Here is a 25,509-nt window from a genome sequence, read left to right on the forward strand (position 1 = left end):
TAGTCAACTGTAGAAAGTCTTTGCATTTCCTCTGTATTTGCTTGGGTAAACTGAGGCTGTCTCAGTGGCACAAACAGGAAGGGGCCATTGCTTCAACAGGACTTGATCTCAAAGGAGGCTGACAAAGGGTGCTGTGCTCACACACTGAACCCAAACCTTTTGGATCCATCCCAGTCTAGTCTTAATGAAGTGAAAGGACAATTTCTCCTCACCTTCTTTAACAATCAGTTCCCTAGCCCCTGAAGCAATCCAACAGCCTCATGCTGTGTCTGCAATTTCTGCAGCATCCTTACATGACAAAGCAATCTGGGATCACCACAATAATTCATCCAGTGCTAGGATTATTTCTCCCGAGGCAGTGTTCAGCATTACAGCCTAGAGTACTGTGTGGATTTTTTTCTTTCGTGTTACTTCTGGGCATGGTTCTCTATGACAATTTTGTTCTGAGGTCCCCCAAGGTATTGTTCTGCTCAGTCATATGAAAAATAGGAAAATAATGCACCTTCATCCCAGTTCCACAGAATGGGCCATTCATCAGCATAAAATCAACTTTACAACCTAGGAGGAAGCTGCTGCATGCACTGACTGGCTACAAATTTCCAGTATGGTCTCCCAAGCTGCAGCAGGCCAGCAGTCACAATGGAGCGATAAAACAGCTGGGAGCACTTCTGCAATGGAAACAAATAATAGTGTCCAAGCCTAGGGGGTGACCCATGGTTACCCTTGATTTTTGTAACAGGGGCAGTATATCAATCTGTTAGGACCTGCATTTTCTTGTAGTTACAGATATCTAATTTCTTTTCAGATCAATGAGTTATTTAGATGGTTCTTGAAATGCTTTCTCCCCTTAACATCTACTCACAAGAACAGAATTTGTCCATTTAAACAAAACCTGGGATTGGCAGAAGGAGGGCAGAGATTTCTTCCCCTTGCGTGTCCAATAATATTCACCAAACTCAATACTTTTGGCAGTGATTCTAGCCCAGCTGCTGCCATAAGCATCTTCATTTTGTTTCCATCCTGATACCTGCCTGCAGGACCCCAAATGCAGAGCACTGGGGTTGAGAGTCTCCTGACAGTTGCAGGAGATCATCTGTGTCCATCTCTTGGAGACGGACAGGCTCCTTAGATGGCCTCTGTTTGAATCTGGCCCTCTCCAGCCACTCTGCTCAGGATATGACTTTCAGGGACTCTGATCTGGGGATCATATACTGATGCAATCTGGGTCAGCCCCGTCTGAACACAGAGTGCTGAGTCTCCGGTGTGAGCAGAGCAACCCTTCGAGGCAGCCCCAGATTTGGGGGTTAACAGAGAGCATTTTATCTGAGAATGGGATGTAAAATCCAGCAGCCAGAGTCACAAGCAGGGAAATCACAGGTTTGCACACTGAAAGTATGCTTGAAGTAGAGAGCATAAACTTATTTTTCCGGGTACTCTTCAGTTCCCCATCTGAAAACTGCAGTGCACGTCTTTTCCCCATCACATCACCTACCAAGGCAATGATCCAGCTCACGTGGTTGCAAGTGGATCCTGTTTAGATGAGAGCTCTGTCAAATGTGTGTGCATGAGAGCTTCAGCACAGCTGTAGGTTAATAGACAAGCAGGAGGAAGACCCCATGTGGAGCAGATGCAATGGTGTGTTTCAGACCTAAAGGGAGCGTGGGATAAAACAGGAGCTGGGCTATCAAGGAGTCAATGGTACAAGGCAATACAGCATGTTAGCAGAGACAGAAAAGCAGCCCAGGGGAGAAGAACGGAGACAAGCCCTGGGGCAGATTCTATTTGTCTCTTTGGCAATCCATGTAGTGAAAAAGAGAGAGCGCATCTCTAGAAGAAAGATGGACAATGATGTAAAATCCTCCCAGGGAAGGAGGAGTGCAGAAGTGGAGGATTTATTAGCTTAATTTTTTAAGCAATTCATTTTGCTTTTCAAGAGACTCTTAAAAAAAAAAAAGCCAATGGATCAAGAAGCCTAAATTAGCTAGGAAGGCACTTTAGCATATCAAGGGCTTGATTATTCTGTGGTTTGCCCTAGATTCAGGAGAAGGTGTAAAATATGCAACAAATACTACAGGGCTAGCTGCCCCCATGGCTCCACCTCATGAGCTGGAGCATGTGTGCTGTAATGGGAAAACATCAGCCCCCTTAAAACCTTCAGGAAACCCATGTTCACTTGGTGCTGCCATACAGCCCTCAGGAGAAGTCAGGAATCCAGGCATACCTTGCTTGGATGTACACAAAGGGAGAAGGTACCAGAAAAGCAGATGTTGTCCCAGGCTCCCTGACCTACAGCACTGAACTGAAGCTGCATGTGAGAAGGAGCAATTAGAGTTGTGAGGACACTGGGAACATGCTGCCTCTTCACCATATAGCTGTGCTACAACCTTGTGAGTGACCTTGGAAAATGACGAAAAGAGTCTTGGGAAGGACACTGGCTGGAGAGAATGAGCTAGGACAAACCCATAAAAACTCTCACAACTGTCTGAAGACCCTCTGGCATTTCCCAGCCTCCTATTCCTGCAACACCATTGACTCTGGCTGGTCTCTTCTCCTGCTGTCACCTGCTCCTGCACCTCTTCCCTCAGCCTCCTTCCCTACTCTCTCAGATTGTACCTGCCTCTCCCAAAGCTTCAACTTCACTTGAATCCCCCTGTAAGCTCTTCCAGCCTCCTGACCTATAGGCACCAAAAAAAGAGTTAGAAAACCTCTCCATGCTCAGAGCAGCCCTGGTCCAGCTGGATTTTGCCTCTCTTTTAGAGCTGCCTAAGGATATGTCAACAAACAAGTCAGCTCACCTCTGATCCAAGAAGGGCATCATTGGAAACCAAAGTGAGATTTTATCTTTTTGTCCCTAATCTTTTACTTTCCTGCACGGGTGTGGGGTTCCTGGACCTCTCCGCCGCATTGCAGCTGTTCACATGAACCATGGTCAGGTCAGACTTTTACACATGCCGCTAACTTGGTACCCTGCACTACCCAGTAACAAGTAAACTGGGTTTCAAGTGCGTGCTAGCTTATCTCCTCCCTTACCAGAACAAATCTCATAAGAAGGAAATGTGGGGCCTCCCTTAGGGTGCTGGGAAGACACGGTGAATAATAGGAAATTTTTGGAAGGAGATTTGAGAAGCGGATTTTACTCACCCCCTATATTGATAAAGGCTTATCGTATTCCTTTGCAAAACCAGAAACCACATGGCGAGACACTGTTTTTAAATGTTAATGCATCTTTAGAGAATAATCAGTAACGTTTGATGGCTTGTGTTAGCTCTAGGAGAGGCTTCTTTGTTGTTTAAGAAATGAAACAGCATTCATCTGGAGCTTCTTGTCATTACTGGATGAAAGAAAGGTTATTTCTTTAGTAAAAAAAAAAAAAGAAAAGAGAAGATCTGAATGATAAACATTATAAAATACTTATCTTCCCAGATGTCTCTGGGATAACATGAGCTAAAATGAAATGCTTATCTCGCTGAAGGACAGCTTTTGGCAACATGGCTTTTTTTATGCAGTGCTAAATTATTTTAAGAGCAAAGGTAGAGGGATCTGCTTAAAAGAGTGAAGTACAAACCAGATGTAGTACCCCTTCAAGTCCTGCTGCTGAATCACTGTGTAACCTTGGGTAAGCCACACAGCCCTTTCTGCCTCAGCTTCTGCATTGGGACAATAACTGGTGTAATAACCAACATGAAAAGTATTTTTGTGATCACCTACAAGTTTACTGTATGAGCGTCAGCTGTTGCATGATTAATTGTTTTTAAACACAGCTTCCTGTATGTACTGTTATCTAAAGAAGCATTCCCTCATTAGCTGGCAGATTTATGTGCTTTTTGAAGCAAGCCATGAGCCAAGTAGGTTCACCTCAAGGGCTGGGTTCAGCTGCCTATTAATAGGCAGCCCTGGCCGTCAGCTGCCCAAAGCACCCACTTCCTCAGGCATGAAAGAGCAGAATCCATCCTGGATAGTCTTCGGTTGTTCTCGAGAATGGACCGCATTTTAAAAATAATTACAGACTTTGGTGCTTCCAATTCTGATGTCAAGTAAGGGGTGCCCTGGGAAGGCTGCCTTCTGGAAAACATGAGGGCCTTTAACCAAGTATAAAGCCTTCTTAGATATCTCTTGATACACACATAAAGTGGGAAGTCAAAATCACAGTTAGTTTTTGATATCCATAGGCACTTCCTTTTTTATTTTTACTTTTGTTTTTAAGATGAAGCTATGTCTCCTCATTTTGTTACCTCATCAGGAATTTGTCAATTTGCTGTTTGCCTTTTAAACATTTACTTGCTTTTCTTCATTTTATAAACCCTGCTGACAGGATGTAGGAATCATGTCAGGTAAGGAAATGTATTTCCTTCCTGAATAGGTGCATTCTGCTTTCTCGCCCCAGCAAGCTGCTGTTTCACACATGACAAAAAGATTCCAGTCTGGGGAGAATAATACCTAATCATTAATAAATAACTTGTACAAATAAGAACCAGGACTGAAACTACCGTCTGATGGATTTGCCTGTGAGGAAGTTAGGTCGTTGTGTGACCTTGGATGATTAATTTTACCTTCCCCTGTCTATGCTTCCTTCTCTATCCATTCTTCTGTCTTGCCTGCTTCACATTCAAGCTAGTTGGGGCAAGGGCTATTTCTCATTTTACGTACATTTAGCAGCCAGCACTACAGGTATTAGAGCACTGTAAAATGCATGGATGAGAAGCAATACCCAAGGGCAGAGATAAGAGTGCACCTTGTCTGTTGTGCATTGGATCGTGGAGTGACAGACATGTGTGATAAAAAGTCACACACCTCTCAAGTCCCCTGCCCCTTGTTGGAGGCATTCCCTGTGGCTAGGCAGGGGCAAAGCTGGTGTAGTGGGTACACAACAAGGATATGCCTCTGTGATGGTAGGGCAATGACAGGGACATGCATGTTTGGGGTGGTGACGAGATGAGAGTACTGGGGTACGTGGTGGAGACGGGATGTCTCTTCACGGACAACACCAAGAAACCAAGCTCTTCAGGTTTCTCGGTAGCGTCCACACTGGCTCAAGACCCGATTTGTTTACCTCACTTGCAGGATCACCTCTAGAGGACGTATCCCTGGAAAACCATGTTTCTACTTAAATGCCATAGGTATGGGCCCTGGGACTCCAAGGCTGGTGTGGTGGACTTCATCTACTCCATCTGTCATGCGGTGGCCATGTGGCTGATCTGACATAGGCAGGATGGCCTGGCCAGAATCCTTTCCGGAAGGGTTCTGACATTATTCGCTGCACGGGAGGTGGTATTTGGAGAGAGTCTGACCTTCAACCAATACTACAGACGCTCCGTATCGTATTGTATTGTATCGTATTGTATCATATCACATTGTATCATATCGTGTCGTATTGTATCATCGCTCTACCTCAGACTCCAGCCACTGCAGTCTGGACAGCTCATGTTTGGTGTAAATGCAGCCCTTCAACCTGTACGCACTGCCTAAATCTTGAGAAAAGTCCATGCATCCCCAGCTGGAGACCTGATCCTCTGATCCAGGCCGTAGCCGTGGCTCCAAGTATCTCTTAGATTGTGAGGACCTTTCCCAAGGCATTTATTTACTGTCAGGGTTGCATTTCCTGCTAGGCTGTTGGGGATGTATTCCCTAGCAGAGCCACTGAGCCTCAGGCACACAGAGTAGTCTTCCACTGCCTTGTCCAGCTCTGATTTTCCCTGCACACCTTCCCCCAGTAAGCGGGACCAAGCACCAGTCACACAGACACACACATGACACACAGCCCGCAGTGTTTCTGCTCTCGAGTGAAACACATTTTCTGCAAGCAAAGAAAGAAGGAGTGACCAAAAAAAAAAAAAAAAAAAAAAAAGAAAGGAAAAAACCCATGCAAAGGGGAAAAAAGGAGAGGGAAGATTTCTTCTTCTTACAGTCAGTTGTGATTTCGTAGGGGGAGTTGAGGCGCGCATCTCCACAGGGTGAAGTGCTCACGTACAGATGGAACAGGATGTTCTCCCGCAGCCTGTAGCCTCCCTCTTTTAATCGTATGAAGATTGATCGCTCCCAGTCTTCTCGCCGTTTGCTATGATCACAAAAGAGGTTCCAGGTCATTTGTTACACGCCAAATCAGAAACATTTCTGCTTTCTCTCTCCCCCTGTTTTTCTCCCTCTGTTTGTTTGTTTTTATTAGCACCTGGCGTCATATATTTTGCCTAGCGACAACAAGAGAAAAACAATAAGCTTCTCCAAGTGAAGAAATGTGTGAAGAGGCTCAAAACTGTCACATTGCTTTTGGCTTGCTTACCTAGAATATATTCTAATGATAAAACATGTAGATTTTTGAAGAGTACCTCTCCTTCCTCGCATGCACGGATGCATAAACACATTGATTTTGAAGAGGTTCTGGTGCATGAGGAAAGGAAAAGTTCTCGTAGGCTCTTATGTGAACAAATCAGCTCTGCTCATCACAGTGCTTAGGCACGTGTTTAAATCCCATTAACATCACTGCAACTGAGATGCATGTTTATATGCTCCACTGAAAAGGGCCTCTGATGAAGCACCCAGATTTTATGACCCTTGCAAACCCTCCCTGCTCCCCAGGTGTTGCTTTTCTTCCCCATTTAACCAGAGCCACCTATGAGTGCTCCATCTAAGCCAGCAACGTCTTCTTGGTCACTTGGCATCTTTGGAAATCAGAAGCTATCCTGAACAGTGCGGGCTTTTCTCAGCTGAGTTGAAAAAGATACTTATTAAGATGAAGCTTTTATCTTCGCAGTGGTTCAGCAGCTAGATGGGGACACAGTGCACATATTCCGTTAGCAACAGCTGCCCAGGAGGCCAAACCCTCCCAGTCCCGCAGTTTGCAGCAATAGCTTGCGTTAACGCTATGCTGCCATGCGGTTCCTCAGATGATTTACATTTGGGAAGACATGGGTGATTTCTCTTATATGTACATTTGGGTGATGGCCATGAATATAATTTTGAAGGTGAAAATGTGATTAGTGAAATTATGATGAGATTCCTTTCCCTCTGAAGCCCTGGTCCTTCCCTCAAAAACTCAAGGGTCTTTTTGCAGGAATATCTCTGAACAGAACGGCACCTGCAGGTAATGATTTTCCTAGGAGGCTCTTAATAAGCCAGAATCCTACCCGTTTAATTCACTATAGGACAGCCCATTAACCAAGGTGCTTTCTGCTGGTTTCTCTGCCTCCTATTAGTGTAAACAGGGGTGCTTTCTACCCAGCCTTAGAGCAAGTCCTTGGCTTTAATCCAAGCTGCCTCTGCCTGTTTTCTCCTGGTGCAGCCTCTGTGCTATTGAAGCTGTTTGGCTGTCACTCTTTCATAGTTTGGGTGTTTTGTCATTTTTGATGCTGGGATGCGTTTGCTGTCAGGAGGAATTTACAGGCACATTAGCTGGCCTGTCGGGGAGAGGGAGCCACACCGGCTGTCGAGCCGGGGCTACCACATGCAGCTCCTGCATTTTGTGCTGGCTGTGGTGGAATTTCCCAACTGCCCTAATTATATTATCGCCCTGATACAAGCCTCTGAAATAATAAAATACCTGTTAAGTCCTGCTGCTTGGACTTCAGAGCAATCGCAGTTAGTTTTAAACAATTCACTGCAAAATCAGCTGAGAGGATACAAAGCTGTGCAGTCCTAACGCCTGCTATTATTATGTTAAATCTCACCAGAGTGGGGGGCAGCTTTCAGTACTTAGAAACAGTTGCTATGTAGGGTTGGAGCAGTCATTCTTTGGGCTGGATTTCAGGAGTTCACAGTAATCAGCATCCCTTCTGTTTTTACTGGGTATTGTTTTTCACTGATTAACCTTGCTCTCTTCCCTCTCCTCGAGTACCAAGAAGGGTCTGTGGGCAGTGTGGCTGATGGGTTGGGTGATAGACAGCTGCTCTAAAAATAGATGGCAGGGCTGGAGGGCAAGGCAGCTTGATTCTTCCTCCAAGAGGCTGAGATCCTCCATATCACATGTGGTCCTGACCTGCCTTTGGGATGGTTTTCTGGGGCCTGAACTCAAACATGAGATTCATCCCTGTACAGTGGCTGAATACGTTTAATAAAAAAACTCTGAGAGTATTGTTATAAAAGAGTTTGGGATGCAATAACATCTATGGTGGCTTTGCAGAGAGTCTTGTGCATGGGAGGCTTGAAGGATTTCAGATCTCAGGGGGACCCAGGGACCTTGTAAAACTGGGCCAAGTGGAGCACGAGATGCACTTCTGCAAAGTCACTTCCCCCCCCAGCACCTGTACACTTCTGCCTTCCCTCTGGGGTAGTCGATTTGAGCTGTGAGGGGGAGAATGAGTTTGCAGTAGCAGTCCTTTGCAGTGCTACTTTGCATAGCCATACGTATCTGTACAAAGCAATGAAAAGAGAAGCCCACAGTGAGCCCACAATGTCATTCATTATTAATTTCCACATGATGGCAGTGGCTAAAACAGCAGAATTTTTCCATATGTATAAAATAAACAGTAGTTTGCATCTGACTTGCTGGAAGAACTTAGCTTCTGGTAAAATCATCCCTCTGGCACCTGCAGGGCCACTACAGCAGCAAGACTGCTATGGTGCTGATTCGTTTTAAGAATAGGCTATTAGTTTTATTTTTCTTTAAAAAAGAAGAGTTGGATTTTCTTTTCTATTGGCCAGTTGGTATAAATAATCCCACTGAAATCAGTGTGAATTTTACTGCCATCATTGCAAGAGAATCAGACTATGGTATTTGTGTACTTTTTGATGGTGATTTTTAGAAAAAGCTTCTCAAAAGGTCTTTCTTGTCCTTCTTTCGTACACCAGAAAATTTACATCTTACTTTTCATATTTTTCGTGAAAGTCTTGAGAACTGGAGGATTATGGTTGTCATAAAAATGAAATCTGGGAGGGCTAAGGTTTTTAATCAGACTGGTTAGAAGCTGTCAGGCTTTAGTTTTGCTTTTAGCTTTTATTTAACTCAAGCTCTAGACAATGGATTGTTGAAAGAAAGTTTCCTTTTGAAGTATTTGTCACTCTTGCTTCTTAGAGAGGATAAAATTCCCATTCTGGAACTCTCTTTCCCAAGAAAAGACAGGAAAGCCACACCTCTAACATTTAGCAATATGAAGAGAAGGAAAACAATGTAATTTACGTATTGCTGCAACTTTGGCTTGTGGATGGGATTGTTCTACAGTTTAAATACCTGAAGCAGTCACCCTATGCTCTCTTTATAGAAATGGAAAAAAATTGTCTCAGTACCTGGCAATTCATCTCACCCACAAAAGATACGTGAATAGGTCTGCTGAGTCCCACTCCAGAGATGCCCATCTCTCTCCGCTGGTGATAAAAGGACCCTCAGGGACTTAGTTCACACTCGACTGACTAAGTTTTAGACATTTCAAGTAAGGTGTCAAGAAGTATATTCAACTCAGTGCATCCATTTCTCCTGGCTGTTAATTCTCTGTCGTGGCCCCTGCTTTCTCCAGCCTTCTTGTCCCTGCTCTTTGAAGCCTTCATGCTGCACTCAGGCAAGTATGTGTTTTGCTTTCACTGAGGTCAATGGCAGTATTTGTAAATTCTGGAAAAGTGGTTCCTTTTGAGGGACAGCATCATATAGAAAAATAATTCTTGCACTGGAAGTTTCCGAAGATTAAAATCCAGCCGCGGAGATGGATTTGAGCAGGTAGACTTGGTGGGAGGAAGATATGTGGAAAATAGGCAGTACTCTCCGCAGAACAAACTTGCCTGTTCCATAGGGAGGGATGGAAAATTTAAGCTCTTTGAGGCAACAACTATGCTTTCATTCTTTTTTTGATTAGTGAGCCATCTTTTTGGTGTCAGTTCATACATGACTTTGTACAACAGATTCCTGACCTGGGAGAGAACTTTAGTTTGGACTAGGCTAATGCAAATGCATAACAACGTAGAAACCATGTTTGTGCTTCAGCCAAGTCTGAGGAGCTGGCGTGCAGGGAGTCCCAGTGGACCTGAGTTAACATGTCTGTCCTAAAAAATGTGTCCTTTTAGCTATGCGGTGGCACCTTGTGATTTCTCTGCTAGTGGGAGCTGTCTCTCTTTTTGTAGAGTAAAAGGGGTAAATGTGACTGCAACATGCAGAAAATGCATTTTTCTCACCATATGACAAAGTTCCCGATGATGGCGTAAAACTGAGTGTAGCAATAAATACTAGACCTGAAGAATATATTACAACACACAGTTTTGCTTCCCCACGGACTTTAAGAAAGCAAAATCTGATGTGACAATATCTCCAGCTCTGTCTTTCAAAGGTGCTTAGCCTTGACAATTTCGGTTGAGATTTTTATTATGTGTGCTAGTCAGGGAAGCAGTGGTGTCTGTTCTTGGCTGAACAGAGAGTGATTTGAAGTTATTGCGAACAGAGCTTGTGCTGCACTGAGGATTCTCTTAACGAAAGACTGTTAACATTGATCCAAATAAAATAATAATATGACTGAACATGTTAGGGAGGTGGATCAATACACTAGTTTAAGATGCAGTGGTAGCACTTGTTTCCCAAGAGACTGTAGCACAAAGCAAGTACTAGGGCTGCTACACTGCTGAAAACACAATAATTTAATGTAAACTTGAAAGCAATTCAGATTGAAATAGAGAGAATATTGTTTTTGATTAAACCCTTCAAGGCTCTTGTCCCTCTTTGTTAGCCAAGCTCATCTACTCAATATACTCTCTTGCCTTCAACCCCAGCCTGGAGTGAAAATAACCATTATTCCTGTTATGATAGTCTCAGTGCAACAGTATCATAGGTGCTCACAGGAACACACAATCCTGCTCAGGTTAATCCTTGTGTCTGTGACCTGATGTAAAACCTTCTGAATTCAAAGGGAGTTTTTGCACTGAATTTAATGGCTTTCAGATAAAGTTACATGAAAATGTAAGCAAGAATGGAGGGCAGAAGAATAATTTATAGATACTGGGTTTTTTGACTGTTTTCTTTCCTTGCTTCATTCCTTGGTTCCCTCCGTATAATAAATGCAACCTCAGCTTCACTTCTGCTCGGTTTTCATAGAATCATAGGATAATTCAGGCTGGAAAGGACCTCAGGTCTCTAGCCCAACCTTCTGCTCAGAGGAGTTTGCCAGGTTGCTCAGGGTTTTAGCCACTCAGGTTTTGAAAACCTCCAAGAGAGAAGGGAGACTGTACAGCCCTGCTGGGTGACCTGTTCCACTGCTTGCCTGTTCCCATGGGGCCACTTTGTCCTAATATTCAGACTGAGCTTCTCTTGTTTCAGTGTGTGCCAGTTGTCTGTCATCTTCTTCACCTTGGTAAAAATGCCAGCTCCACCGTATTGTTGACATATGTTCTGCTGGGTCCGCCGTCCGATCTCCAGGCTGACCAGGCCCAGTGCTCCAGCACCTGAGCATCCAGGTGGCCTCTGCTGAACCTGCTTCAGATGGTTGATGTCCTTCCTGTATTGGGGGACCCAAAACTGCACATGGTATTGTAGGTGTGGTCTAATGAGTGCTGAGTAGTGGGGGATGATGACATCCTTTGGCTGATTCTTCATACAGCCAGGGATCCTGTTGGCTCTCTTTGCTGCCAGGCACATTGCTGTCTCATGTTCAGCTTGCTGTTTGCCCACAAACCCTGCCCCTTTTCAGCAGAGCTGCTCCCCAGCCAGTAAGGCTCCAGCCTGTGTTGTTGCAGGTCATTCTTTCATCCTTGGCATGGGACTTTCCATTTGTCCTTGCTGAGTTTTCTGTCAAAGTTCCTGCTGGCCCAGTCCTCCAGCCTGTCTGGATGGCAGCCTAGCTCTCAAGCATATCAACTGGTCCTCCCCACAATTTGGGGTCCTCTGCAAAGCTTATAAGCAAGCGCTACATCATAGCCTTTTCCAGATTGTTGATAGTCATGATTAGCGAGGTCCCAGGATAGAGCTCTGCGGTACCCCACTTGTTACCAGCTTCCAGGCAGTGTATGACCCATTAACCATTTAAATGGTAACAAGGTGGATTTGGCTGAAGACAGGAACAATAATTCCTCTGTAATGACTCTACATGCTATAACATTTTAAAACATCATAAAGAAGGAGTGAGTGATAGCATCTTGCACTTTGGCACAAAGTTTACTGTACTGTTAACAATCATTGGTTCTCCAGTGAGTCAATGAAGGCATTAATGATCAATAAATCACTTCCTAGAGATATTTCAGCAGCAGCAAGGAAGACAGGAAAATGTCCGCAGTGAGCAAAATGACCCCCTTCCAGTCTCTGGCCAGTGAATGATGCTAATAAGCCTGCACGTAAAGATTTGTACAAAATCATCAGGCTTCATAAAACCCAACTTTATGAGTCATATCTAATAGCTACTGAAAGAAAATCAGCTGAAGTAAAGGAGCTCATGACCCAACACTCTAGACTATCTAACGCTCTCATTTTTTTCTGCACAGTGTATCGGTCCTTCATCACCCAAAGACTCAGAAACAACAACATAAAAAACCAAATAGTTCAAATGTCTGGAGGATGGATCTGTTCGACCGAAGGCCATATAATATTCCCCAAGCATCAACAGAATTCAGTTACCTTAAGTGTAGCTCCAGCTGTGAGTAGAGGAAGTGAACAAATGCCCTTCTTGCCACAATTTCTGCATGGCAGTCGTTGACCGCAAGCCCTTGGTCATTAATGTATTCCCCATTTATACATTTGGTACCCGATGACAGCACAATAACCTGAGCTTGTCTGATGTCCAAACCTGTAGGAAGAAAACCAAAAGGGTTGTGAAATTGCCAGGGGTGAGTATGATATCATCATTGTTAAAGATCTCACAGCCCACTCTTTGATGTGGCAGTCCAGACAGCCCTAATCGGATGCTTGTAAAGGTGGTGATATGGCCTTTGGAATATGCAGGAATCTCACATCTCTGTGTTATTAGAATAGCAAGAGCTCTATTTCAGTCTTGTTGCTAATTCCAAGATAAAAGCTTGTCACAAAGTTTACTTGTTAAATCAATAACTACATCATAGGAAAGCACATGCTGTAGGGAGGTAATAAAGATCTCCTGCGGTGCTGATAAATGGCCAGGTTTTTATGAGCTGTTGAAGACATTTTCGGGTGGGAACACACACTCCCTGTAATGTTAGGTTTCATTGCTGTTGCACTATAAGTATTAAATAAAATGCAAGTAACACTTCTGGAGCTGCTTTTTAAAAATCTCAGAGAACAAACAGATCTGACTTTCAGTCCAGTTTCCTTTTCATTTCTCCAAGAGCAGCTACATTGGTGCCTTTTCCACTGTGGTCCCAGGGACGGAGCATTGATCACTGAGACCAGCTTTGTTCCTCCATTGCCTCTCCAGATAATTGTGATAGCAATTGAAAGACATGCCTTTCTTGGTCCAGATAGACACTTTCTAGGATTAAATCCTGATTTCTTTGGAGTCAGTGCAAAATGCTTACAGGGTTTCAACAGGCTTTCGCTCTAAAATGTTGCTCATTAAGCCCTGTGGACAATTTCAAAGAATAGTTAAGAATGAACTAAGCCCAAACGGAAATCACCTATTGAACAGCACATTTCAGAATACACCTCTCCGAATACCGAAGAACACAGGAGCAACTCTTGGGAAAAAAAGGACTTTTCCGGCTGACAGGTGCTTCCTCTAGATGAGACAAAGTAGCCTAAGAGTGTTGGACTGTGTTTGACAGCTGTACATGACTGTGCGTAGGCAAACACTTGTACAGTATAGCAAGTCAGACTTCTGGGTTTGGCATGGTTGTGCCCATGTAATGTCACCTGAGATGCCCTTGGTGTCCTGCCTAACATTTGGTTGCTGCTCCAGGGAAGTGGGAGTGTCCAGGAGGTTCTGCGCCCTCCTTATGTCTCACATGGGCATCCATCCATAAGGTGACTCAGTGGGAACGGATACCTGTGTTTAAGCAACTGAATCAAGCCCTCAAAGTGTGACGAGTCAGTGAATAAGGCAGGCCTGAGGCTGCAAGTACCCATAGGGGGAATGGAAACAATCTCACCGTCGGGCATCGTGATGCTGTTTCTATGATGTTACTTTAGCTGTAGAACAGCTGTAGGAATTATTTTATAGAGTCAGCAACATTATATTTTCTTAGGATGAAGCCTATTGAGCAGCAGAAAAAACAAGAAATTGCAGAGATTTTCTGAGTTGGAAGCAACATGCTTGGGGCCATGTTCTCTCATAAGATCCATTGGTGTGATATGAGAAAACAGCTGAATGAAGAAGGAAAGTATATTTTAAACATAAAGGGCTGCTGCTACCAGCGATGTCCCGGTTTGTAAATAGGACCAATAATACTTCATAATCTCCACACAGCACTGGGACTGGTGGTGGATGATATGCTACAGCTCTGTTGCCATGCTTAATGTATACAATAGCAAATGATACCAAAATTATTTCATGCCTATATCAATATGATAGCTACATCAGCAGCCCAAAAGGTTTAGTAGTATTGTGGCATTGCAGCATTGTGACATTTGTAGGAGAGGTATAATTGTGATCACACCTGACCGCCGGTTGTGACAGTCTCAGACAGCAGTTGTTCTAGGTACTAGCGACAAAGTGCATATCACTGTATGCCTATGCCAGAAGTTCAATCTCTATTTGTTACTAGAAATGTAGCCCTAACAGAGTGCTTGGGAGTATTTAAAAAAAAAAAAAGCCAGCAATCTAGAAAACCTGAGAGGTGAAGATGGGAGCACAGGGGAGAATGCAGTAGAGAAATGCAATTACAAAGTGTTTATGTTTATTCCAGTTTTATTACCAGATAAAAAGTTGAGGTGGACAAAGGGCTCCTTCCCTACAAAGAAAGGTATTTATACTCTGTGCATTAGAATTGCTTTGATTTCACTTTGCTTTAGAGTCACTGCTTTCATGAGAAAAATAATAGGTCTCTTAGATCAGACACACGTCTACCTAGCTACCCATGCCCTTCACATGGCCTAACACCAAACATTTCATGAGGCACTGCCTGCAACAGGGGTGTCTGAGTCCCACTCAGCATCTCAAAAAGTAGCGCGCACTTTCCTGAACAGTATATAGTATTTTCCTTGATTGGAAGGAAAGCCATTTTTTGGTTCTATTTTACTTATTTACCAATGTACACGGAGTCTTATTTTCCTCAGCGCAACAGAAGCACACCAGCAAGAAGCAATTCCCTCATTCAGAAACCCATGAGCCTCTCCGCCTGCCATCCTGCACCTGAGGACCTCCATCAATACTCTTTCTCAGGGCAGAGATGGCTTCCTTCTCCTTACATTAGCATACCCCTAATGTGCCTCCCCATCTCCCCCTTTACCTTGCGGTCAAAGCACCAGGATCTGCAAATACAGAGCAAACCCTCTGGGGAAGCCATCCTGCTCTCCAGGAGCTGTACCTTACTCACCCCTCCCAATCAGTTCAGTTTGTGGTGTGATGCCTTTTATTATTTCAAACATTTCATCCATAAATAAGCTTAACTCTTTCTCTTTTCTAGCATGAGTGTAAGATGATGAATGCACCCAGGATTTTCTGTGAGGTCTGGATTTACTAAGAAATTAAACATAAAGGTACCCAACACCTATTGATGCAGCAATAATACAAATGCCTCTGATGATGTTTGCCATCATAATGTCCACCCGTACAGTAATAGCAAGTGTGCTCGGGGTGTTCATTTTTGGGTGAATTAACTCCATATGTTGGCTTTCAGTGATATGGAGCCCCAGTAGGTAGTCACATGTGGACACAGCCTAGGGTGTCTGCCAGTCCTGGCAAGCTGTACGTGTTTGCAGAACATCACTTAGATGTTGCCTGGGGCTGGAGGCAATGTTTTCCAAGAATTTGCAGAACCGGCTTGCATGTTAAACATTAAAAGTATCCATGTATTTTCCATTTGCAATGAGAGAAAATAATCCATGTTCCTCCATGCTCAGAAATACCCAAGTGTTATGTCTCACTACTACGGCACTCAGAAACACAGGTGTACATGACTTATGCATTAGCTCTGAAATATTTACACCTCACTGGGGAGCCAAACGGGGAAAGCGATCTGTGACCAACACAGCACCATTCAACGCTGCATGTGAGGGCACCCAGTATGATGAGAAATACTTCCAACAACCTGACAGTTGCCCGATGTGTTCAGGAGCATATATGCTAACACATTGTCCTCTTGCATGCCTTGTTTTGTACATACATAGAGTTGGAGGTTTATCCCCTGTGAAATGCTTGATATTAATTCTAGTGAATGTAGGAGGAATTTGTCTCTGAGAATAAGACACGTGATGCCTAGTTGATGAAGGCAAATTTTAACATTGACTGATCACATTGGCATTTCAGGCAGCATTTCCAACTCTTGAGCCTAGATACTTGCTGCAGTGATTCAGAATTAATAGGCGCTTCTGTACATTTGTCTATTTTGCATAAAAACCAGCCATTTCTAACTCTTGTTATTAATGTTTGTTTCTTGTTTTATTTTGCCTGCAGAATTCTTCAAGTTTCTCAAGTGATTTTTATTTACAAATGTCAAGCTACCTCCTAAACATTGATTAATTTAACCTCAGACGTGTGGCAGATCTAGACTGAGCACATCATCAAGTTGTGCCTAGGAAAACGACAGCGTTGGGTGTGTCAAAATCCTAAACTAGCACTAACATAACACCATCAGCCTATGCCACTTTCCCTGCTTCGGGTTGTACAGCAGAGTATGATGCTAGATGAGGATTGCTCTTGGCAAGACCCATGTTCTTAATGAGGGGAGCCAATTTCAGATGAAAGACCCAGGCATCTATCTGTGTTCAGGTCATTTGACAAACAAGAAGAAATGGGCTACATTATTATGACCTTAACTCCTGACCCACCGATTGTCAGACTTCATGAGGCATTTCTTTCCCTCAGCGCCTTCTGCAAAGTAATGTTTGAGGAGACATTAGGTTAAAAGTAACTAGCGAACGATTTATAACAGGCACCTGCATTAGGTTTCTATTATTTGCCTAAAGACTCCTAATAGTTTTCAATTTGAAAAGGAAATGGAGCAGGGGAAAGGAAATTGGGGAGCTGTGTCAGCATACTGGCTGGGTCCTGGCTAACGCTGTGTTGATGCGATGGGGACAGCTGGGAGAGCGGGAAGGGAATTCGCCACGTTTTATTTTCAGAAATTCTGCCAATTAATTAGTTGCATTAGAGAACAAAAACGCTCACTGTCTTTGATCACAGATTCAGTCTAATGATCTGGTGATGTAATGAGTCTTTCTCATGCTCTGCTGAAAGCCTGAGCCCCCCCAGGGGTCTGGCAGGCAGGGTCTCCTCTCACAGCCAGGCAGAGGGGTCCTCAACCCCGCTAATGTTCATTTTTTGTGTGTCAGTGATAGGCCAGACTTTCACGTCATAGCTGAGCCATTGAAAAGAAAACGGGTTTTATTATAAGCCATTTTCAGTTTGCTGACACCAGTGGTGGGATTCATTTCAGCTCTTCTGGATAACTAGAGTTTAGATGCCTGTAGCTGAGCTAATTGCTGTAGACTCTCTTTATAGTCAACAGAGAGGAACTTTCCTGAGAGGTGATTCATCTGGGCTATTTTAGGTATTTGCTTTTGGATAGTCTGAATTACACCTCAATATTGCCAGCTTCTCTTCATGAACTCTGAAGACCTGTGGGCAGCCAGCAGAAGTACAGCATTCTACACTGTAGACAGCTGCTTGTAGGAAGATTTCTCTTACTGTAAGTAACCAAATACCATGTGCAAATCGGAACTCCCCAAATCATAAGATGGCAAGCAGACCAAATCTAGTGCCTTCTAATTTTTTTCCCTGACTTTTAAACTTTTTGAGGCATTTTTTTCAGTTTTTTTCCCACAACAATTAAGGATAACTGTATTAATGTTAATATATTCATGGATGGTCACGTTGCCTTGAGCTGGGCTATTACACACATAAAGCAAACAGTGCTGTCTTCCCTACATGATCTCCCAAAACATCAGTCCTGCAGCCACAAAGCTTCCAGTAGAAATGATTCAGAAAGATGCTGACAAAAGAGACAGTAAGCAAGAAAAAATATGAAGGTTTGGTCAGCAAGTAAGTTGGCTATGGAGAACTGGCTGACATCCTATGGACTACAGTTATGAGCTGTTCTTTTAAGTCAGTCATGGCCATAAACGCAAACTGTCTACAGCCATCTGCTTTGAGACACAGCTCTACCAATAAAACCAGAGAGTTTTGGCTAGTCTAATCAATGTTTCTACTGACTTTAATAGAGTTACTCTCACTTCTAGTGTGCCATGATCATTAAGACCTTCCATAATACAGAATTTGTAGCCCTGCATGTTTATGTGTTAGAAAATCAAAACCACTAGGTAATTACAAGACGTGTTGACTGTTACGTGCAACCAGAAAACTGCATTCGCTGACATGACATCTGAATCACGCTGGGTGTATATCAGAGAACTTCTGTGAAATTCAGTGAGCTTAATTCACATTCAACAGGATGGAGTTTGCAACTGCTAATGCCAGCATACAACCGGGATCACACTTTGGCTTCTCAGCAGCTGGCGCAACACATAGAGGAACACCAGTCAGTATGCAAGTGTCTGCTTCGCTGCATGTTTTAGACCCTGCTAGTGGTAATGAAATCTATCTTCTTTTTCAACATGACACTGTGAAGACAACTCACTGCTTGGAATATATTCATTTTAAATTAGAAAAAAATATCAGAAAAATCAGGTTTCATTAATTAAAACCCCCCCACCTCTTTTATTGGGTTGTAGACAACTAACACAAAATCGTGTGCGGTAAAAAGGAAAGCCAGAAATAATGATAGTGTAACATCAGCCCTTGTGAATAATTCATGGGGTACAATTTCATGTTATTTTAAATGGTGCTGCTTCTTTCTCTGATAAGCAATAATTTTATGCTCTTTCTTTACCTTTTTTAACAAATCAGTCAAAAGGATTGTCTATTGTTATCTGCAGAAAAGTCTATTTGGAATAATTTTCAAGGCAGCTTAATAGAGCTCTGATCACAGAGGAGGATTTTTTTTTTTTTAATACCCTCTACTCATAGCTGAATAAGTTCAGGTTTCTATTTCAGGTTTGTTTAGGGAAGGAAGATTTCTTGATGCTACATAGCACTGACAAGTCCCGCATTATTTTCTGTTGTCTTCTTCCCTGGCAGCTCTGCCACATCCTTAGAATGGCTTTAATTTTGTAATAAGAGGTAGTCAAGACGCGTAAGGGCAGTGATGCTGGAAAAGCTGCCTGTGGAGACATGCTGTGGGCACAGTCTTGCGCCCCACTGCCCCAAGGCAGGTCCCCGAGCTGGTGCAAAGCCCTGTGGGGGACTGCCCCGCCAGGCTGCGGGCTGTGCTCACCACCCTGGGTGTGGGCAATGTCCCACGCAAAATACTTCTGCAGAAGTGGTGAAGAGCTCTTCTCCCCATCTCCTCCCTGCAAAACAGCAGGAAAAGGACACGTTTCTCTGAAAAGGAGTTGAAACCATTGTCCCTATTTCTTCATGCTTGCATGGGCGTAGGTCTATGGTTAGAAGTGAGGGATGTGTTTACCCAGGTCCATCAGTCCGGGCTCCCTCCATTTGCCCCAAAATTTGGTGATGCATTTACAACTCCCTCTTTTCTGAGGTTTTAAGAGGAGTGAAATCAAGATGCATGTGTGAGGAGGGAGCTGAGGATTGAGGGACTGGTGTGTGTGGCATGGTGTACCCTGCCCTTCAGTTCCAATGTAGAATATGCACTCCTGACACAGGGACCTCTGCTGTCCCCAGCTCTGCATGGAGAACAAAACCGCACTCGTGACTCCAAAAAAAAAATTAATGTGTAGCCTTAAGAGAAGAATTGTGTACAGCAGGCATGATTAACAGTATGCAATTATCTGCCAGCCATAAAGACTCTGCTCCAGCTCATTTTTTTCTCTCCATTTTCTGCTGTACCAGTAGTGGTGATTGTGATCATTTTAGTGACAAACAGGAGCCTGGGACTTCAGTGAGCACCTCGGCTGCCTCCCGTAGCTCACAACTGGGTGTCCCGAGGAGTAACTCTGAGGTGGGTGGAGCTGCTGATGGGAAGAAATGGCTGACTAAAAAAACTGGGAATGAAGAAGCATGTTAAGGGCTTATGAAATATAATAGCAGAAGTCTGAACAAAAGACAAATATGTAGCTAGGAAACATTAGGAATAAAGAAGTTGCTAGCAGTGAGGTTAAAGATATTTGGGGGTATAAATGGAACGTAGTCTTTGAAATCCTGGAGTTGCGCGGGGATTTCTTTTCCTGACGTCAAACTGTGGGTTATGTGAAAGTGAATATATTGTATTCCTGTGGAAAGAGAGGGTGTAGAGGGAGCCTCTGAGAGCCTCGTATTTTCTTCCTTTATTAATGTGTTGGGTAATCCTGCCTCTGACTTCACTGCCTAGGGAAGGCTATTCTCTGCAGTGCTCTTCATCTTTGTCAGTGAATGAGCCGGGGCAGAGGCGCAGTCCTCTCTACCCTGATTTCTGATCCCTCTGTGCAGGGTATTGTCTGAGAGCGGTTGTGGCTCTCCTTTCACAGCCAGGCACAGTAAACTTCCCCCAATACCACAGGGTGTTTCTTTGTGAACAAATTCCAAATTCAGTTCCTCTGGAAGAAAAATCCGACACAAGCCAGTTCTGAACTGCTCGATCACATCATCGGATGCATGAAAAAGGACCCTTGCACTAATCCATTTTGCAAGATGTGTCTATGCAGGTGTTTCCAGTAAGTCTCATTCACAGGGATGATTTCCCAGTCCAGGAAAGAATGGAGAGGAGGTTGCCAAAGTGGAGGTGAATCAGAAAACAGAGGGGAAACTGCTGAGGGCTGCAGAGGGGAGTGACCCAGCAGGAAAGACTACAAAAATTAAATATGTAAACCTTTGTTAAGCGACACCTACAAAAGTGGTATAAATATCTGGAGTATCTGAGTATCCGAGTATCTGAAGGGTGCAAACCCCAAGGAGAGAGGTGCGTACTAAATGGAGAATCTAGGGCAGTATAACTGAGGACCTGGGATGAAATCGCAGAAAATAAGTCAGGCTGAATAACTGGTGAGAATTATTAACAATGAGATCTGTTAGACTAGAATGGTCTCCCAAGGTAGTGTTGAAAGCCCCGTTGCTAATTGATTCATTTAAATCTAGACCGGAAAAAGCACTCAGGAATGCACCATGGGGAACAATCTTGCGCTTGCAGGGAAATGGACTGGATGACTTAGTGGTCTTTCCCAGTTCTAATTTCTATGGCCCATTTCTCTCCTCCCCTTAGTGGATGGAAAGGATGAAATCCCATCAGCTTTGCTTCTGAGGAGCGTGGAAGGAGACAGTGCTGCGCTTGCAAGCACCAGTGCAATTTGCCTTCCCTTCCCTTTGTCAGTGTGGGCTTTGGAAATCTGGAGGTGGAGATGGGAGAGTCAGCCCAGGCTCCTGCATGCTTCATCCCCATACCAAATCCACCAAGGTCCTTTCCTTTAATGTGTGTTTGAACACTGTTTTTCTCCTCAGGAACAGAGCTGTGTAGGGGCTTACAGATAATTACTAATTTTAAAACAGGACTGAACTGCACTTCCCCTGCCAGGTTTTGCTGGTTTTGGCTGGGGTAGAGTTAATTTTCTTCATAGTAGCTAGCATGGATTTGTGCTGGAAACGGTGTAGATAACAGGGACGTTTTAGTTACTGCTGCACAGTGCTTACACAGAGTCAAGGCCTTTTCTGCTTCTCACCCCACCCCACCAGCGAGTAGGCTGGGGGTGGGCAAGAAGTTGGGAGGGGACACAGCCGGGACAGCTGACCCCAACTGACCAAAGGGATATTCCATACCATATGTTGTCATGCTCAGCAATAAAACTAGGTTGGTGGTGGGGCCGCTGCTCAGGGGCTGGCTGGGCATCGGTCGGCTGATGGTGACCAATTGTTTTCATTTGCATCACTTGTCTTTCTTGGGTATTACTTCTCTCTTTTTGCTATTTGCCTTTTCATTAAATTTGATGATGATGATGATTATTATTACTGTATTTAAATTATTAAACTATTCTTATCTCAACCCACAAGTTTTCTCACTTTTACACTTCCAATTCCCTTCCCGCCACCCCTCTGAGGGGGGAGTGAGAGGACGGCTGTGTGGTGCTCAGCTGGTGGCTGGGGATAAACCATGACACAGGTCCTGAGTGCAGATGTCTGTTTTTCTCTAATAAATGCTATGCCACTGATATCTGAGCATTAAGTAAATTGACAGTCTTATATGCTGGTGAGATCCTTGATTGCAGTGAGAAAGGATGAAATCCTGAATGTGGATTTTGGCAGAGAAGTACAGGAGAACTCATTTTTTTTTTCTTAAGTGTACTTGCATTTAAAAAGTCTTCCTATGCATTGTACTAGGTCAGTAAAGTAAAAGCAACGGTTGATGTCACTAAGCCTTCATTCACCAAAGAAAATTCTGTCTTTAGGATGAGATGCACTGTTTGTATTGAGATTGGGACAATTTCCAGTTTGGTTTATCACAGAGCAGAATGAAAGTCTGAACCTTCCAGCTCCTTGTTTCACACACTTAGGGATGGAAACAGAAATGCCTATTTTTCATTTCCATGTTTTATGTATGTTAATTATTATATCCATCCTTGTGGCCAATGCAGTTATAAGTGACACAAAGCCAGGGCCTCGCCCGCACCCAGGTTTTGAGAGGTGTCAGTTAGTATTTCAGTCAGAAATATTCTTTAAACAGCAAGAACCAAAAACTAAGTCCAGAGACAGTAAATGGTCTGGGATAAAAGGCTTAGTATCTGAGAAGAGCTAGCTGCTCTGAAATGGAAACCAAGAACAACCAGGGGGCACAGCTGGGGTGAAGACATTTGCTGCTGGAGCTGCCCAGAAGGCACCAGTAAGAGGTGCTGGAGACACCTACAGATTGTGCAGCAGGTGGAAAATGGGGGCTCCATTCCCTTCCCAGGCTGGGTCATTCTCCCATGGGAGTGCCTAAAACTGCTGATATGAGAGGGGTGTTTTCTCCCGTTCTTGCTGAACCTGTGCTACCATACAGCTAAGAGGACAGAGTTATGTTAGCCAATAACAGCAATGAGGGGCTGTGTGATGTGCTGGCTGGGGTGCTAACTTCTAAAAGTGAAGCCCTGTTTCTGTACTTGCTCCCAGCTGGTGCATGCATTTTGTCTAATTTCTGTTTAGTGTGAAGTATATAATCAGGCCCGGACAGATGACCCTGAACCTGTTTTTCCTCATTCTGTGCATGTACAGCAGGCTCCAGGGCTGTGTCTCATCTAATATTTTCTGTTTCTAAGTAATGTATCTTGAACTATTTTCTGTTCCTTAGCACTGATTTAACAGAAGAGATGAAGAAACAGCCAGTGTTGCTCTTGTAGTTTGAGTGCTTGCAGTGGCATGCCTAAGCCCATATTTTAAAAGAAGTGATGAACCTGGTAGAGACACAGTTTTAACTGCAAAACCTCAGCTGTCCTTTGAGCAGGAATTTGGAGACCTAAATCTGTTGGGCTGCAGGGATCCTAGTCTACCCATTATAGGTCCACATTACAAAATCCAGGAATAGACTTGCAGCTGTGGAGAAGAGATGCTCTTATGGAGTTCAAAATTATTTCAAGAGAATCTGAAGATTATTGGTTTAAGGCTTATGACCAGAGGATAACAGATTTCTGAGGAAGAGTGCATTAGATGGTGTATTGGGTTTGCGTGGCAAGGTTTTGGTAGCTGGACTACAGGGGTGGCTTCTGTGAGAAGCTGGTAGAAGCTTCCCCTATGTCCCATAGAGCCAATGCCAGCCGGCTCCAAGACAGACCCACCAGTGGCCAAGGCTGAGCCCATCAGCAACAGCGTTAGAGCTTCTGGGATAACATATTTAAAAAGGGAAAAAACAACTGTGCAATGGCTACTGGAGAAGAGAGGAGTGGGAACATGTGAGAGAAGCAACTCTGCAGACACCAAGGTCAGTGAAGAAGGAGGGGGAGGAGGTGCTCCAGGCACCGGAGCAGAGATTCCTCTGCAGCCCATGGTGAAGACCATGGTGAGGCAGGCTGTCCTCCTGCAGCCCATGGAGGTCCATGGTGGAGCAGGTGGGTGCCTGAAGGAGGCTGTGACCCCGTGGGAAGCCCACGCTGGAGCAGGCTCCTGGCAGGACCTGTGGACCCGTGGAGAGAGGATCCCACGCTGGAGCAGGTTTGCTGGCAGGACTTGTGACCCCGTGGGGGACCCACGCTGGAGCAGTCTGTTCCTGAACGACTGCACCCCTTGGAAGGGACCCACACTGGAGCAGTTCATGAAGAACTGCAGCCCATGGGAAGGACTCATGTTGGAGAAGCTTGTGGAGAAGCGTGTCCTGTGGGAGGGATCCCACGCTGGAGCAAGGGAAGACTGTGAGGAGGAAGGAGCGGCAGAAACAATGTGTGATGAACTGACCACAACCCCCATTCCCTGTCCTTCTGTGCTACTTGGGGGGGAGGAGGTAGAGAAAAATCAGGAGTGAAGTTGAGCCCGGGAAGAAGGGAGAGAGGGTGAAGGTGCTTTTAAGATTTGGTTTTATTTCTAATTACCCTACTCTGATTTGATTGGTAATAAATTAAACTAATTCCCCCAAGTTGAGTCTGTTTTGCCTGTCACGGTAATTGGTGAGTGATCTCCCTGTCCTTATCTCGACCCATGAGCCTTTCGTTATATTTTCTCTCCCCTGTCCAGCTGAGGAAAGGGAGTGATAGAGCGGCTTTGGTGGACACCTGCCATTTAGTCAGGGTCAACCCACCACATATGGTTTCTAACTACATATCTATTCCCCTATTTTAAAGTATTTTGAGAAAACTTGTCATCTGGTGGTGATGTGTCAACCTGGGAACATGTAAGAAGTGGATAATGTTTCCAAGAATGTCTTTCTGCCACATCCTTAAAAGCATCAGGCAACAGAAGGTAGAGAGACCTCATGAGATTTTCAAAAGCATGTCAGCAGTTTGGACACCCAATTTCCATCTTGGGAATCTAAGCCTCACTGAAACCCTGAGTCTCACTGGGAGCAGGCTTTTAGCATCCATCTAACTATGCAAATGAGACCTGAGAGCCTAAATTACTCCTGTGAGTCTCTTTTTGAAAGGATCTCTGACCTGAGCACTAATCTGTAAATTATTCACAGTTCCTCTAACTGGTTTGGCTACCTGAATCCCACCTGGGATGGAGCAGATTGATACTCTACATAGGGCCTGAATTTCACTGTGTTTTACTACTTTACAGCTTTCCTATTTAAACTAAGGATCACAAATCAATTGGCTGTCAATATTCCCAATTGTACTTAGACGTCAGGCTTTATGAGTCTTAATATGACTGTAAAGTTCCATGGAGACGTATTGTCAAATTTACTTTTTTCTGTTATTCCACTTAGCAATTATTAAGATCCGTTCCATGAGATACGGATGATAATTTCCCATCTTTTATCACAGCATGAAATTGCTATTTAGGGCTCTTTTGTCCAGTTCATCTTTATTTCATACAGGATAACTGAGAAGACCTCCTAGTTTGCTTTTAACATCAAAATGGTTGTCAGTCTAAA

At 44.0% G+C, this 25,509-nt stretch overlaps 1 protein-coding gene across 1 annotated transcript in view; it reads right to left on the bottom strand.

The window, feature by feature from the left end:
- ADARB2 (adenosine deaminase RNA specific B2 (inactive)) overlaps positions 1-25,509 on the bottom strand; it is a 113,045-nt gene that overhangs the window by 30,585 nt on the left and 56,951 nt on the right. The window contains exons 5-6 of the mRNA XM_059818793.1: positions 12,515-12,683; positions 5,904-6,055 (exon numbers count right to left, since the gene is read on the bottom strand). Of these exons, the coding sequence (XP_059674776.1) occupies positions 5,904-6,055; positions 12,515-12,683 (321 nt within the window). The remainder of the gene's footprint in view (positions 1-5,903; positions 6,056-12,514; positions 12,684-25,509) is intronic.

Source organism: Gavia stellata, chromosome 6 (assembly GCF_030936135.1).
Source record: "Gavia stellata isolate bGavSte3 chromosome 6, bGavSte3.hap2, whole genome shotgun sequence".
NCBI classification, from domain to species: domain Eukaryota; kingdom Metazoa; phylum Chordata; class Aves; order Gaviiformes; family Gaviidae; genus Gavia; species Gavia stellata.